The sequence below is a fragment of the Rhineura floridana genome, chromosome 13 (genome assembly GCF_030035675.1).
Source record: "Rhineura floridana isolate rRhiFlo1 chromosome 13, rRhiFlo1.hap2, whole genome shotgun sequence".
In the NCBI taxonomy this organism is placed as follows: domain Eukaryota; kingdom Metazoa; phylum Chordata; class Lepidosauria; order Squamata; family Rhineuridae; genus Rhineura; species Rhineura floridana.
The window spans coordinates 1,545,520-1,558,789 of record NC_084492.1 but is presented as its reverse complement, the minus strand read 5'-3'; the positions used below and the strand labels follow the sequence as shown (position 1 = coordinate 1,558,789).

Here is a 13,270-nt window from a genome sequence, read left to right as displayed (position 1 = left end):
GCTTAGCTTCAGCAGGGTGCTGGCCCCATGTGCCTTCAGACCAGAGCCTGGGACTATGCAGCTCAAGATCCCAATACCTTAGGGATCCCCTCTCTCCACATGAATCTACCTGGATACAACATTCATCATTTGAGGCCCTTCTTTGTGTCCCCCTTAAGAGGGAGGTGTGGAGGGTTGCAACAAGAGAACAGGCTATTTCAGTGATGACTCACCGACTGTGGAATGCCCTTCCCAGAGAGATACACTTGGCACCATCATTACTAAGTTTTAGGCACTAGACAAAAGCTTTCCTGTTCACATCAGTGGATGACAAAATGGAAGGAAGACTTGGGCAGAATAAATCAACTGCAGCAGAATGGAAGTACTGGATAAAAGTGCAACGGAATGTCAGAACAGATTGCAGCATGTCCATAAATCCCTCATAGCCACACCAAAGAACACTGTACATACACACCACTCATGCTTCATTATGAAGCACACCAGTCTACAATCAATTATGTGCCACCTTCCCCTGCTCTCCTACTCCACAAAGTGGATAGAGAACAAAGTACTCACGTCCATCACTGGCTCCTTAAAACAATGCTTAGGGGTTATTGGAGCTCGCTGGCTGCTGGTGTGTGTAAACTCTACTCTTGTAGGACTGAGCGATCGGCAGGCTGGAGGGTCTCGTCCTTTCCTGGGTATAGACGTAAAGGTTGAAACGGACTGTGAATTCTCAAGAGACACCTCACTGAGTAGTGAACGATGCTTTGACAGGAAATCTCCAAAGCTTGTAGAAGTTGGATTGGAAAATAGAAGAAAGGGGCTGTTTAGCTTAGCATCTGTGGGAAGGAGAAAAAAAAGGAGGCTTACTCTTTTGATGACACATCCTGAGTTTCCAGCCATCTTGAAGATGGGCTACCAGTTCAATCCAAGCCCTTCACCATCACAGAAGGGATCTGAATGATTTTAACAATGTGCATTATTTCTCAAGTTGGCTAAGCATCCAAACAATGCACACAGCAAAGACTAAACATGAAGACACTCTCTTTAGGCCTAGGCAGCTTGATCAGCCTCTAGGACATCAAGAGTGATGTTGGTGGGACAAATCACTGAAAAGCTCTGCTTCCACGAACAGGCCAGTGAGTACAATCCCTTGGCTGGCAGAAAGTGGGTGTTTGCATAGCTGAAGGGAGGTCAGTGAGAGGTCTGTTGGGGTTGCCAACGAAGGGAAAACACCGAGGGGCTTCCCCTTGGGGAGCTCCTTGGGAAGTCCTGAGAGTGAGGATGCTACCCCCTTCTATTACCTTTTTTAAAATTTGTTTTATTATTTTTCTGTTATACCAATCTAGAGAAGATTGGTGGCGGGGAGGGCGTGTGGTGCACGTGTAGTTTCTGCACAGGGTGAGAGCCTGTGCAGTGAACTGAATGACAGCAGAAAGTCGCCACATGCCTTCAGAGTGAGAGCCTGTAACTGGCAGAAGGCTGGCCCTCCCTGGGTGTGAGACAGGAGGGGGAGTAGATGAGCCCTGTGTGAAAGAGCTTGAATGTGTGCGGCTGTTCCCAATCCTTGCAGAGGCCTACTGCAATAATTGGCTCAGGCAGGTTTTGTTGGTGGGCTCTTGTTGGGTCCATATCAGGTGTTTAGGAGGAGTCTTAGTATGAACATGAGTGATGCCACCTCAATTTCAATGATCACAGGTAGAGGGAAACATAGCCATGGGGAGGTGGTGAATTACCATAGAAGACAAGGGCAAGGCTATCTGCGCCTTGTTCCTTGCTTCCACTCCTCTCATGGATGGGTTCTTTGTTGCTCATCTGCTGTGCCCACTGGCTTGTGTATGCTGTTGTTTAACACCAGATCAGTACACAATAAGACCACACTCATCCATGATTTGATTGTGGATGAAGGTGCCGATTTGGCGTGCATTACGAAGACCTGGGTGGGTGAGCTGGGAGGAGTTGTTCTGACGCAGGTTTGCCCACCTGGATACTCAGTGCAACACCAGCAGAGACTGCAGGGATGGGGGGGGGGGAGGAGTTGCTGTGGTCTACAGAATTTCCACTCTGTCTTGGAGCTGGCTGTGAGGGCCTGCACCTGGTGTCGGGCCGAGGCGACAGTAAACTAGGGTTGCTGCTGGAGTACCATCTACCCTGCTGCCTGGCAGCTTCTCTGACTGAGCTAGCGGAGGCCGTCTCGGCTGTGGTGTTCAAGGAGCCCAGAATGATAGTGCTGGGAGATTTCAATGTCCATGCTGAGGCTGCCTCTGGTGTTCCAGCTTGGGACTTCGTGACCTCCATGACGACCATGGGACAAGTTGTCACTGGCCCAACACATAGGGCAGGGCACACCCTCAACTAAGTTTTTGCCCCAGATGGAGGAAAGGGTGATCTGGAGATGGGGGTTGTGGTGGATGTCACCCCATAGTCATGGTCAGACCACTTCCTGGTGAAGTTTAGACTTATGGCTCTGATCCTTCCCTGCAGGGGTAGTGGACAGATTAAGATGGTCCACTCCCAGAGACTAATGGAATCACCTGGATTCCTGAATGCTCTGGCGGAGTTCCCAGTAGATAAAGCAGGTGACCCTGTTGAAGCCCTTGTCATGCTGTGGAACAGTGAGGTGCATCGGGCTCTTGACATGGTTGCCCCTGAGCACCCTCTCCAACACTGTGGAGCCTGGTTTGCACCTTGGTACACCAGAGAGCTAAGGGCAATGAAACAGGCTGGACGACAGCTAGAGTGCAAGTGGCAAAAGCTGTGCTGTGAGGCTGATCAGGCACGAGTAAAACATCATAACCATGCCTATTGTGTAGCGGTGAGGGTAGCAAAGAAGACCCACTTCTCTGCCTCCATCGCATCCTCAAGTAGCCGTCCAGTGGAGCTTTTCCGTATTGTCAGAGGTCTGCTGACATCAACTCCAGGAAATGGGAGTTTTAGACCCTTTGGAGGCCCACTGTGAATTGTTTGCAAGGCACTTTGTGGGTAAATTTGCTTGTCTCCGTAGCAGTCTTGATGCCCCATCCACATCTACTGTAGTCCCCAATGAGGTGTCCAGTGCAACGTCTGCTGCAACGTCTTGGGAATGGTTTCAGTTGATGCGGCCTGATGACGTGGATAAGGTGCTTGCGATGATGCAGCCAGCAACGTGTCCTCTTGACCCTTGCCCTTCTTGGCTTATTAAAGCTTGCCGAGGGGGTTTGACCGAGTGGATCCAGGTTGTGGTCAATGCATCATTGCAGGAGGGGGTGGTTCCAGCCACCCTGAAAGAGGTGGTGATCTAACCGCTCCTGAAAAAGCCCACCCATTGGTCTGCGACAATTACCGACCGGTCACAAATACCCCCTTTTTAGGGAAGGTGATTGAGAGAATTGTGGTGCAGCAATTGCAAGTAGTCTTAGATTAAATAGATTTATCTTGAGCCATCCCAGTCTGGGTTTAGGCCTGGTTATGGGACTGAATTGGCCTTGGACAACCTTGGGAGAAGGACGGGGGAGTGCCCCCAATGCTGTTTAACTTCTATATGAAGCCCTTGGGAGTGGTCATCAGGATATTTGGAGTGAGGTGTCAGCAGTATGCTGGTGATACCCAGCTGTATTTCTCCATACCATCTGAATTGGGAGAGGCCGTGCAAGCCCTGGACCGCTGCCTGGACTTGGTGGTGGGCTGCATGAGGGCCGATAAACTGACACTGAATCCTAGTATGACAGAGGTGCTGTGGGTTCCCAAGTTCGGATAATTGGTCAGTTCGGATAATAAGTTCATAAATTCGGATAATTGGTCAGTTGCCTGCTTTGGATGGGGTTGTACTCTCTCTGAAAGAGCAGGTTCATAGTCTGGGGGTGCTCCTGGATTCATCTTTGTCGCTAGAGGCCCAGGTGACCTCAGTGGCTAGGAGTGCCTTTTACCAGCTTCAATTGGTAAGACAGCTGCAGCCATTTCTGGACCAGAATAGCCTGACCACTGTTTTCCACGCACTGGTAACTTCCAGGCTGGATTACTGTAATGTGCTGTAGGTGGGGTTGCCCTAGAAGTTGGTCTGGAAGTTGCAGCTGGTGCAAAATGCAGCAGCGAGACTACTTACTGGGGCATGGTATCGCCAACATGTTATCCTGCTGCTGAAAGAATTGCACTGGCTGCCCATTTGCTACCGGGCCAAGTTCATGGTTCTAGTTTTGGTGTACAAAGCCTTATACAGCTTGGAACCAGGATACCTGAAAGACCGTCTTATCCCTTATATACCCAGTCGATCACTGCACTGTGCAGGTGAGGGCCTCCTGCAGATACCATCTTATCAGGAGGTCCATTCTGCACCACATCGGAAATGGACCTTTAGTGTGGCAGCACCTACCCTTTGGAATCCTGGCCAAGGTCATGGGTATCGAGTTTCCACCCGACTTCACTTTTTCCTCGAAAGAAGTCTAGAGAAGGGCCTTCAGAAAAGGATACATGGAATCTCCCTTTACTAGATCCATCTCTGCTTCTTATTTGCGACTGCAGGGAAGTTTGTGTTTGCAGGGTTGAGAAAGGGGGGGTCTGTTCTGCAAACAAATACCAGAGGACATAAACAAAAATTTGTAATGTAACATTTCCAGACCACCCCTTCCTCCAACTGGAGCAAAAACCAAGCTGAGGGTGTGCCCTGCCCTCTGTGTAGGGCTGGTGACACCTTGAGACAGTCCCATGGTTGTCATGGAGGCCATGAAGTCCCAAGCCAGAACACTAGAGGCAGCCTTAGCATGTACATTGAAATCTCCCAGCACTATCATTCCAGGCTCCTCCAATACCACAGCCGAGATGGCCTCCGCCAGCTCTGTCAGAGAAGCTGCAGGGTAGCACGATGGACGCTACACCAGCAGCAACTCTAGTTTCCTGTCTCCTTGGCTCAACTTCAGGTGCAGGCCTTCATAGTCAGCTCCAAGACAGAGTGGTTTCCTGGTGACAGAGAAGACGTTCTGTAGACCACAGCAACGCCTCCCTCCAGTCCCTTCAGCCTGTGCTAGTGTTGCATTATCTAGCTGGGCAGAGTTGGGTCAGATCAACTCCTCCCAGCTCACCCACCCAGGTCTTCGTAATGCACACCAAATCGGCACCTTCGAGTGTGGTCTTATTGTGTACTGATGTAGCGTTGAACAACAGCATACACAAGCCAGAGGGCACAACAGATGAGCAACAAGGAACCCATCCATGAGAGGAGTGGAAGCGAGGAACAAGGTGTAGATAGCCTTGCCCTTGTCTTCAATGGTAGTTCACCACCTCCCCATGGCTATAGTTACCTCTACCCAAGATAATTGAAATTGGGGTGGCATCACTCATACTCTTCCTTACTAAGACTCCTCCTAAATACCTGATATGAACCCAACAAGAGCCCACCAACAAAACCTACTTGAACCAATTATCTCAGTAGGCCTCTGGGAAAATTGGGAACAGTCATACCCACTCAATATTTTTTGCACAGATACAGAAAGTGGAAAGAAGGCCAGGCCACAAAGGCAGAGTACAGGCAGGTATCATGGAATTGCAGGGATGGTGTCAGGAAGGCTAAAGCTGAGAATGAGCTGAGGTTAGCGAGAGATGCTAAAAGCAACAAAAAAACTTTCTTCAGGTATGTCCATAGTAAAAGACAGAGAAAAGAAATGGTGGCACAGCTACTCAATGAGGAAGGCAAAATGATAACAGATGACAAAGAAAAGGCAGAAGTGCTCAATTCCTACTTTGGCTCAGTCTTCTCCAAAAAAAGGGCCTATGACCCTCCTGGGAAACATGAAGTAGAAGGGGCAGGATTGGAGCTTGAGATTGATAGACAAATGGTCAAGGAATACCTAATCACTTTGAACGAGTTCAAATCAGCAGGGCCAGATAAACTGCATCCTAGAGTACTGAAGGAACTAGCTGAAGAACTCTCAAAAACGCTGTCTATTATCTTTGTGAAATTGTGGAGGACTGGTGAAGTGCCAGATGACTGGAGGAGAGCTAATGTTGTCCCTATCTTCAACAAGGGCAAAAAGGAGGAACCGGGGAACTACAGACCAGTCAGCCTAACATCAATCCCTGGAAAAACTCTGGAGCAGATTATAAAGCAGTCAATCTGCAAGCACCTTGAAAACAATGCAGTGATTACTAGGAGCCAACAAGGATTTATGAAAAACAAATCCTGCCAAACTAATCTTATCTCATTTTTTGATTGGGTAACCTCCCTTGTAGACTGTGGAAATGCTGTGGACATAATATACCTCGACTTCAGCAAAGCTTTTGACAAAGTGCCCCATGATATTCTGATTAGCAAGCTAGCTAAATGTGGGCTGGATGGAACAACTATCAAGTGGATTCACGGCTCCAGAATCGTACTCAAAGAGTGCTTATCAAGAGTTCCTTCTCAAACTGGGCAGAAGTAACAAGTGGGGGACCACAGGGCTTGGTCCGGGGCCCAGTGCTCTTCAACATTTTTATTAATGACTTAGATGAGGAGGGACAGAGCATGCTTATCAAATTTGCAGATGATACAAAATTGGGGGGCATAGCTAATACCGTGAAAGACAGAAACAAAATGCAAAGGGACCTTGATAGGCTGGAGCATTGGGTTGAAAACAACAGAATGAAATTCAAAAGGGATAAATGCAAATTTCTACACTTAGGAAAAAGAAACCAAATGCAGTTATAAGATGGGGGATACTTGGCTCAGCAATACGACATGTGAGAAGGATCTTGGAATTGCCACTGATCACAAGCTAAATATGAGCCAACAGTGTGATGTGGCTGCAAAAAAGGCAAATGCTATATTAGGCTGCATTAACAGAAGTATAGTTTCCAAATTGTGTGAAGTATTAGTTCCCCTCTATTCAGCACTGGTTAGGCCTCATCTTGAATACTGCATCCAGTTCTGGTCTCCGCACTTCAAGAAGGATGCAGACAAACTGGAACAGGTTCAGAGGAGGGCAACAAGGATGATCAGGGGACTGGAAACAAAGCCCTATGAGGAGAGAGTGAAAGAACTGGGCATGTTTAGTCAGGAGAAGAGAAGACTGAGGGGAGATATGAATGCACTCTTCAAGTACATGAAAGGTAATCATACAGAGGAGGGCCAGGATCTCTTCTCAATTGTCCCAGAGTGCAGGACATGAAATAATGGGCTCAAGTTGCAGGAAGCCAGATTTTGACTGGACATCAGGAAAAACCTCCTAACATACGACAATGGAACCAATTACCTAGAGAGGTAGTGGGCTCTCCGACACTGGAGGCCTTCAAGAGGCAGCTGGACAGCCATCTGTCGGGAATGCTTTGATTTGGATTCCTGCATTGAGCAGGGGGTTGGACTCGATGGCCTTATAGGCCCCTTCCAACTCTACTATTCTATGATTCTATGAAAATTGGGAACAGTCATACCCACGCAATATTTTTTGCACAGGGCACATCTACTCCTTTGTTTCACACCCAGGGAGGGCCTGCCTTCTGCCAGTTACAGACTCTCACTCTGAAGGCATCTGGTGACTATCTCCTATCATTCAGTTCACTGCACAGGCTCTCACCCTGCGCAGCAACTACACATGTGCCATACACCCTCCCCACTACCAATCCCCTCCAGATTGGTTTAAAAAAAATAGAGGGGGTAGCATCCTCGCCCTTGGGACCCCAAGGGGCTCCTTACCAGGGACTTCAGCTGTCTCAAGAGACAGCAAACCAGAGGAGCAAGCAAGCACCCAGATGCTCAGGTACTCCATTATATGGACAGGCAGATGTTTATATTATGCTGAGAGGCAAAGACTCTGAGACTGCAAGTGGAGGCTTACATGATGGAATGCTCCCCATGGGGAAAACTCACCACAATTGGGACTTTGCTATGCCATGGAGCATCTAGGATAGAATTCTTCTCCTTGACATGCAAATTTCCCAAGTTACATCTGCTTTTTGTGAGGTCTGCCCTTAGGTAAAATATCAGAATCAGAAGAATTCCAACTCCAAAAAGATGAGAATTCACACAAATTTTTCTCAGGAGGGAAGAGTGAAACACTCACCATTGTTCAAAGAGTTGTGCCTCAGAAACTGTCTTGCATTTGCATTGTCTAGCTGGAAAACATTACAAAGTTACTACGCTATCCAATGACCAGAGTTACTCATTTGTTTACCTACATTCAAATATGAAACAGAGGATTTGAATGTTAATATTCACAGCTAGGGATGGGGAGAAATGCAGTTCACATCTATCAAATTTGCATTTTTCAATACAATATGAGAAGCAAAACACAGCCATCCTTTGAAATTAACACTTATCTGAATTTTGTGATGCAGTCATCCAACTAAGCAATGTATGCAAAATCGTTCATAAAAATGAATATATCAGTGAAAATAACATACAAAATGCATTACATTTGGAGAAATTGCTTGCAGAAATATGTACATTAGTCAAAACTGCAAAAAAATATTTTATTAGGAGAAATTCATACTAAAATGTTGAAGAATTTTCATGAGGATTTTTAAAAACAATTATTTTCAAATTACTGTAGAAATGTGCAGAACTGAAGATTGGAAACACAAGAAACAGTGAAAGTGACAATCCTTCCACCCCCTATTTACAGCAATCATCTTTCATTATAGCTGTTGGCAATACTTTGCTCTATGAGCATTCCAGGTATTGTGCATTTAAACGCCTTTCCCCAAGGCTGATTCAGATTTCATTTTGGCCCTTTTCTTTGCTCCAGAAGTCATAATGTTTCAACTGGGACATGATGAATGGGTCTCAGGGCAGAACTAGATATTACAACAGACAAGAGGTTGAAGTAATAATAAGCCAACCAACATGTTACTGCTGGTAAAAACATATTATGGCATGTATGAGGATGGGCTGTCCTGCAGGCCCACACCCCACAGCATGCCATTTCTATAATTCCAGCCATGTGAACCAGGCCAGCATTTCCTGATACTAAACTGCATAGCCCAAAATGCAAAGACATGTTCCAGTCACATAAAGAAGCAATACAAATGGGATTAACAAAAGCAGTAGGGTTCGTTAGTATCACCATGGCAGAAACCTGAAAAGGAAAGACCTCCCTCTCAATTTCTACAACACCTGAAGACTTCTATTGCTGAACCTAATGCAACTGTAAGGAACAGAAGTGAAATGTGGCAACGTTCTAGCCAATACTGCAGAAATCGCATCCACAGAATAAAGCATCTGCCTACACTTGTTTCCATAAAGATCACTTACCAGTATCTGTGGCTTGAGGTCAGGGTTCTTGCTTCCTTTAGCTACTTTGCTGGCCGGCAGCACAGAAACAGATGAAGCATTTATGAGAGAGTCTCTCTCAACATGGTGCGGCTTATGGTGAGGAGTTGAATAATGTGTACCTGTTTCTGTTTCAAAAGGAGAAATAATTACCACCGTCAGCTATCCTATTTTAGAAAAACTAGAATGAAATTCATCCAGGTCTTCCATACTGCTGGTGCCTGTCCTTTTATTTTGCTCTTACAGGAAGCTCCTTGTGACATCTTGAAGGCTCTTCTGAGGGTCTTTATCCATTTTCTTACTCTGGCAACCCAGTGAGGCATTAAACCAAATTATCAAATTATCTATGGCCTAGTTCTGCCATAATACCCAAAGAATAAATCCAGCAGGAGGGCAGTGTTTCAATTCTGCCAGCTTCCAAACTCTGCCCACCAAAATTCCCAGACCAAGAGTTTTCAGACTTTCTATCCCCAAAGCCCCACCCCCGTCACAAAGTGGTGGTGGTTGAGCTGGCCATTACGGACATATTCTTCAGCTGATATCTAATTCATCTTCAGAACTTGCTAAATTGCCACAGCATTTTCCTTGTGGCAAGGAGTTCCACAACTCAGTGTCTTTTAAGTCAAGTACAGACGCGTTCTGGAGGTATTGGACAGCCACCACATTTTAGGCAGAATTTGCTGATCCAGAGGCTCCAGCTGGGTAAGGCTTTTTCTTTTATATTTTTCTCTTCCCACCCACCCCATGCCTCTCAAAGCATTTGCACCCGCCTCCTGTAACTTCTCCTCCCCTATCCACCAGCTTCTTTCATTCCCACCCCTTCCCCATCTATTTCTATTCACATTTTCTTCCTAGAGCAGCTTTCCACTCTTATCCCATTCCTTTCTATTCCCAGTTTGTTTATTTATTACTATTATGCCACTTCAACACCTCCTCTGGCCCTTTTCCCTCAGAGGAAGGAGTCATTCTTCCCTGCTCGACTCTTGTCTTCTCTTCTGGCCACCTTCATTCAGCATGTACAGAGTTGCTGTTGCTGGCACTGATCCAACCAAAGGGCTATGGTACAGCTAAAGGGTTATCGCTGGCAAGTCAGGAGGCACTGCGCAAGCTGTGGCATTGGTAGTGGCCCAAGGCCCACTGGTTGGTCGCAGTTCTAGCCCACTGTTCCTGAAACACTGCCGTAGACAGTTAGCACACACGTTTAACAGTAACCTGGGGTGATATAAGATTGTTCAAATCCTCCCAGATCAGAACACACCAGTTAATGAACCACAAAGATAAGTTTATAAAAACATACACATAGAACATAGAATTGCAATCAAAAGAACAAAATTATGGTTGAAACTGGGGTAGATGGAACAGTCTTACACCAGTTTGTTTCTGTGCCACATGTGGTGCCCAGTAAGTTTGTACCATCCCATTTCTGTGAGGATTGTTTAGAATCCACACAAATGTGGTCCAGGGGTATGCGCATCACCTGCCCCTCCAACCCTTTTTACAGGTACTAACCACCTGAAGTGGAAAGCGCATGCTGTTCCTGCCACACATGTTGACAATCTTACCATAATTCTCTCTGGGAATAACAGACAAGGTGATGTGTCATCACTCAAGGAGATTGTATGACAAACACATGGAGGATATTGTATAGGGAAAAATGAGTGCTCCTATCTATGAAAATGGAAATGGCCTGCCTTCAAGTCAATCCCAGCTTATGGCAACCCTATGAATAGGGTTTTCATGGTAAGCGGTATTCAGAGGTGGTTTGCCAGTGTGGTATAGTGGGTAAGGTGCTGGACTATGACCTGGGAGACCAGGATTCAAATCCCCACACAGCCATGAAGCTCACTGGGTGACCTTGGGCCAGTCACTGCCTCTCAGCCTCACAGGAAGGCAATGGTAAACCCCCTCTGAATACCACTTACCATGAAAATCCTATTCATAGGATCGCCATAAGTTGGAATTGACTTGAAGGCAGTCCATTTCTATTTACCATTGCCTTCCTCTGAGACTGAGAGGCAGTAACTGGCCCAAGCTTATAATGGAGATTTAAACCAAGCCTAGCCCTAGATAATTGCTCCCACATTAAGGCCTCTAGGCTTGCCAAGGAAGAGGTGGGGGTGAGAGGCACTCAAAACTGCTTTTGTCCTTTCCTCTCCAAAGGGAAAACAGCCAGTCTCTGCTTGCTAATGGGAAAAATGACCAGCCTCAGACACAGCAGAGGAGCAGGAGGCAGCAAAGCCACTTTCCTTTCAAAATATTTTTATTTCCTTTCATTCATTGGTATTTTCTTTAAAAAGAAAAGTTTTTCCTTTCCAAACATAGATATTTCCTTTAAAAATATAGATATTAATATCATCTTTTTTTGGGGGGGGGGGAGAAAAAAACAGACTGGTAAAAGCAGTGGATAGCAGACAAAGAACAAACTGAAATCGATACCATCTGTTAAGTCAACAGATGCCATCCCTATACTAATATACTCCCCCCCGAGAATGACAGCATGTAATCATCACATCCTGTAGTTCACTGGGGGGGATGCACAGTTACTGAATTCCTCTTTGATCCTTAGTTCTAAATTCTAATACTTTCCCTAGCTGTTTGTGGTACAAGAAGATTCATGACCCCAAGCAGTAAGTTTAGAAATCAAATCTTTTCTTCCTACCCTTCAAGCAGAATATAAATTGTGGATAACAGAGATGAATTTGTCTGTAAAGCTCACACTGTAAAGCATAATGGCTTTAGGGTATCAGGCAGGAATGAAACAAGGTCGCTCCTTCTGGGAGGAAGAATGGGATATAAATTTAATAAATCAAGGTCAATACTTTGTTGCAATATGCAGTTTGGCCCCTCAGGAAAAGAATGGAGGATCAGGATTTGGGATGAAACAAATGTCAATAAATTGCAGCTAGACACGCTTTTGCTTCTTAGGAAGGAAAGAAGGCACATAGCATATCTACGTGAAACAAAGGTCAGATATGGACTTAACAAATTAGTTATGGTTTTAACTGTTGTATCCCTGAGACATTTCTTTTGGCAACTACTTTATTTCTAGTGTGGCCATTTCAACACTTGAAGTTGGAATGTCTTAGAGACAAATCAAACATGCTTTTTTTCTTGCAGGTAAAATGAGGGACTAATCTGAATTGGTGCCATGCAGTTGGGAGAGAGGAAGACTTTAATATTTCCCCCCTGCACCAGCTCCCCAATTTAAATCAGCCCCTCGGAGCTGCTGCTTAGTCATAGAGGGAAAAATGGGAACTTGCCTAAATAGCTTCAGTGGGGGTAGGAATTTCACTTAGAGAATGTTAAACCCCTCTGTTCCTAGTGCTCCAACTCAGGGACCCCATGGCTGCTTTTAAGCAAAGGAAATGATTCCAGAAGATCCAGTCACGGGGACGAGCAGGTGTCCTCCTTTGCTATGGATATTTCTCCAGGGTGTGTGTGTATCCTGGGATCCTGGTAGTGGGTGATTTAATCATTAGGAACACAGATAGTGGGGTGTGTGATGAGCATTCAGACCGCAGAGTGATTTGCCTACCTGATATGAAGGTTGTAGATGCCACCCATCATCTAGATAGCATAGTAGATAGTGCTGGGGAGGAGTCACTGGTCATGGTGCATTTTGGCACCCGTGACATGGGGAAATAGAGTCATGAGGTCCTGGAAGCAAAATTTAGGGTGCTAGATAGAATGCTGAAAGCCAGGACGTGCAAGGTAGCTTTATTTGAAATGCTACCGGTTCCATGGGCAGGGCCAGCTAGACAGGCACAGCTTTGTAGTGTCAATGCGTGGATGAGATTCTGGTGTCGGGAGGAGGGGTTTAGATTTGTTAGACACTGGGGAACATTTTGGGAGAAGCCAGGCTTATACAAAAGGAACAGGCTCCACTTGAACCAGGATGGAACCAGACCACTGGCACTTCAAATAAAAAAGGTGGCAGAGCAGCCTTTAAACTGATTGAGAGAGAAAGCCGACAGGAGCTGAGGGGGGTCTGGGTCAGAACTAATCTCCAGAGGGGTGGTGACCCTGGACTTAATCTTAAGTGGCACCCAGGACCTGGTGCAAGATGCTGTT

The 13,270-nt window shown here is 46.0% G+C and overlaps 1 protein-coding gene across 1 annotated transcript in view; it reads right to left on the bottom strand.

The window, feature by feature from the left end:
* Positions 1 to 13,270, bottom strand: part of LRRC36 (leucine rich repeat containing 36) — a 73,966-nt gene that overhangs the window by 26,231 nt on the left and 34,465 nt on the right. The window contains exons 3-5 of the mRNA XM_061594233.1: positions 9,182 to 9,327; positions 7,992 to 8,043; positions 556 to 821 (exon numbers count right to left, since the gene is read on the bottom strand). Of these exons, the coding sequence (XP_061450217.1) occupies positions 556 to 821; positions 7,992 to 8,043; positions 9,182 to 9,327 (464 nt within the window). The remainder of the gene's footprint in view (positions 1 to 555; positions 822 to 7,991; positions 8,044 to 9,181; positions 9,328 to 13,270) is intronic.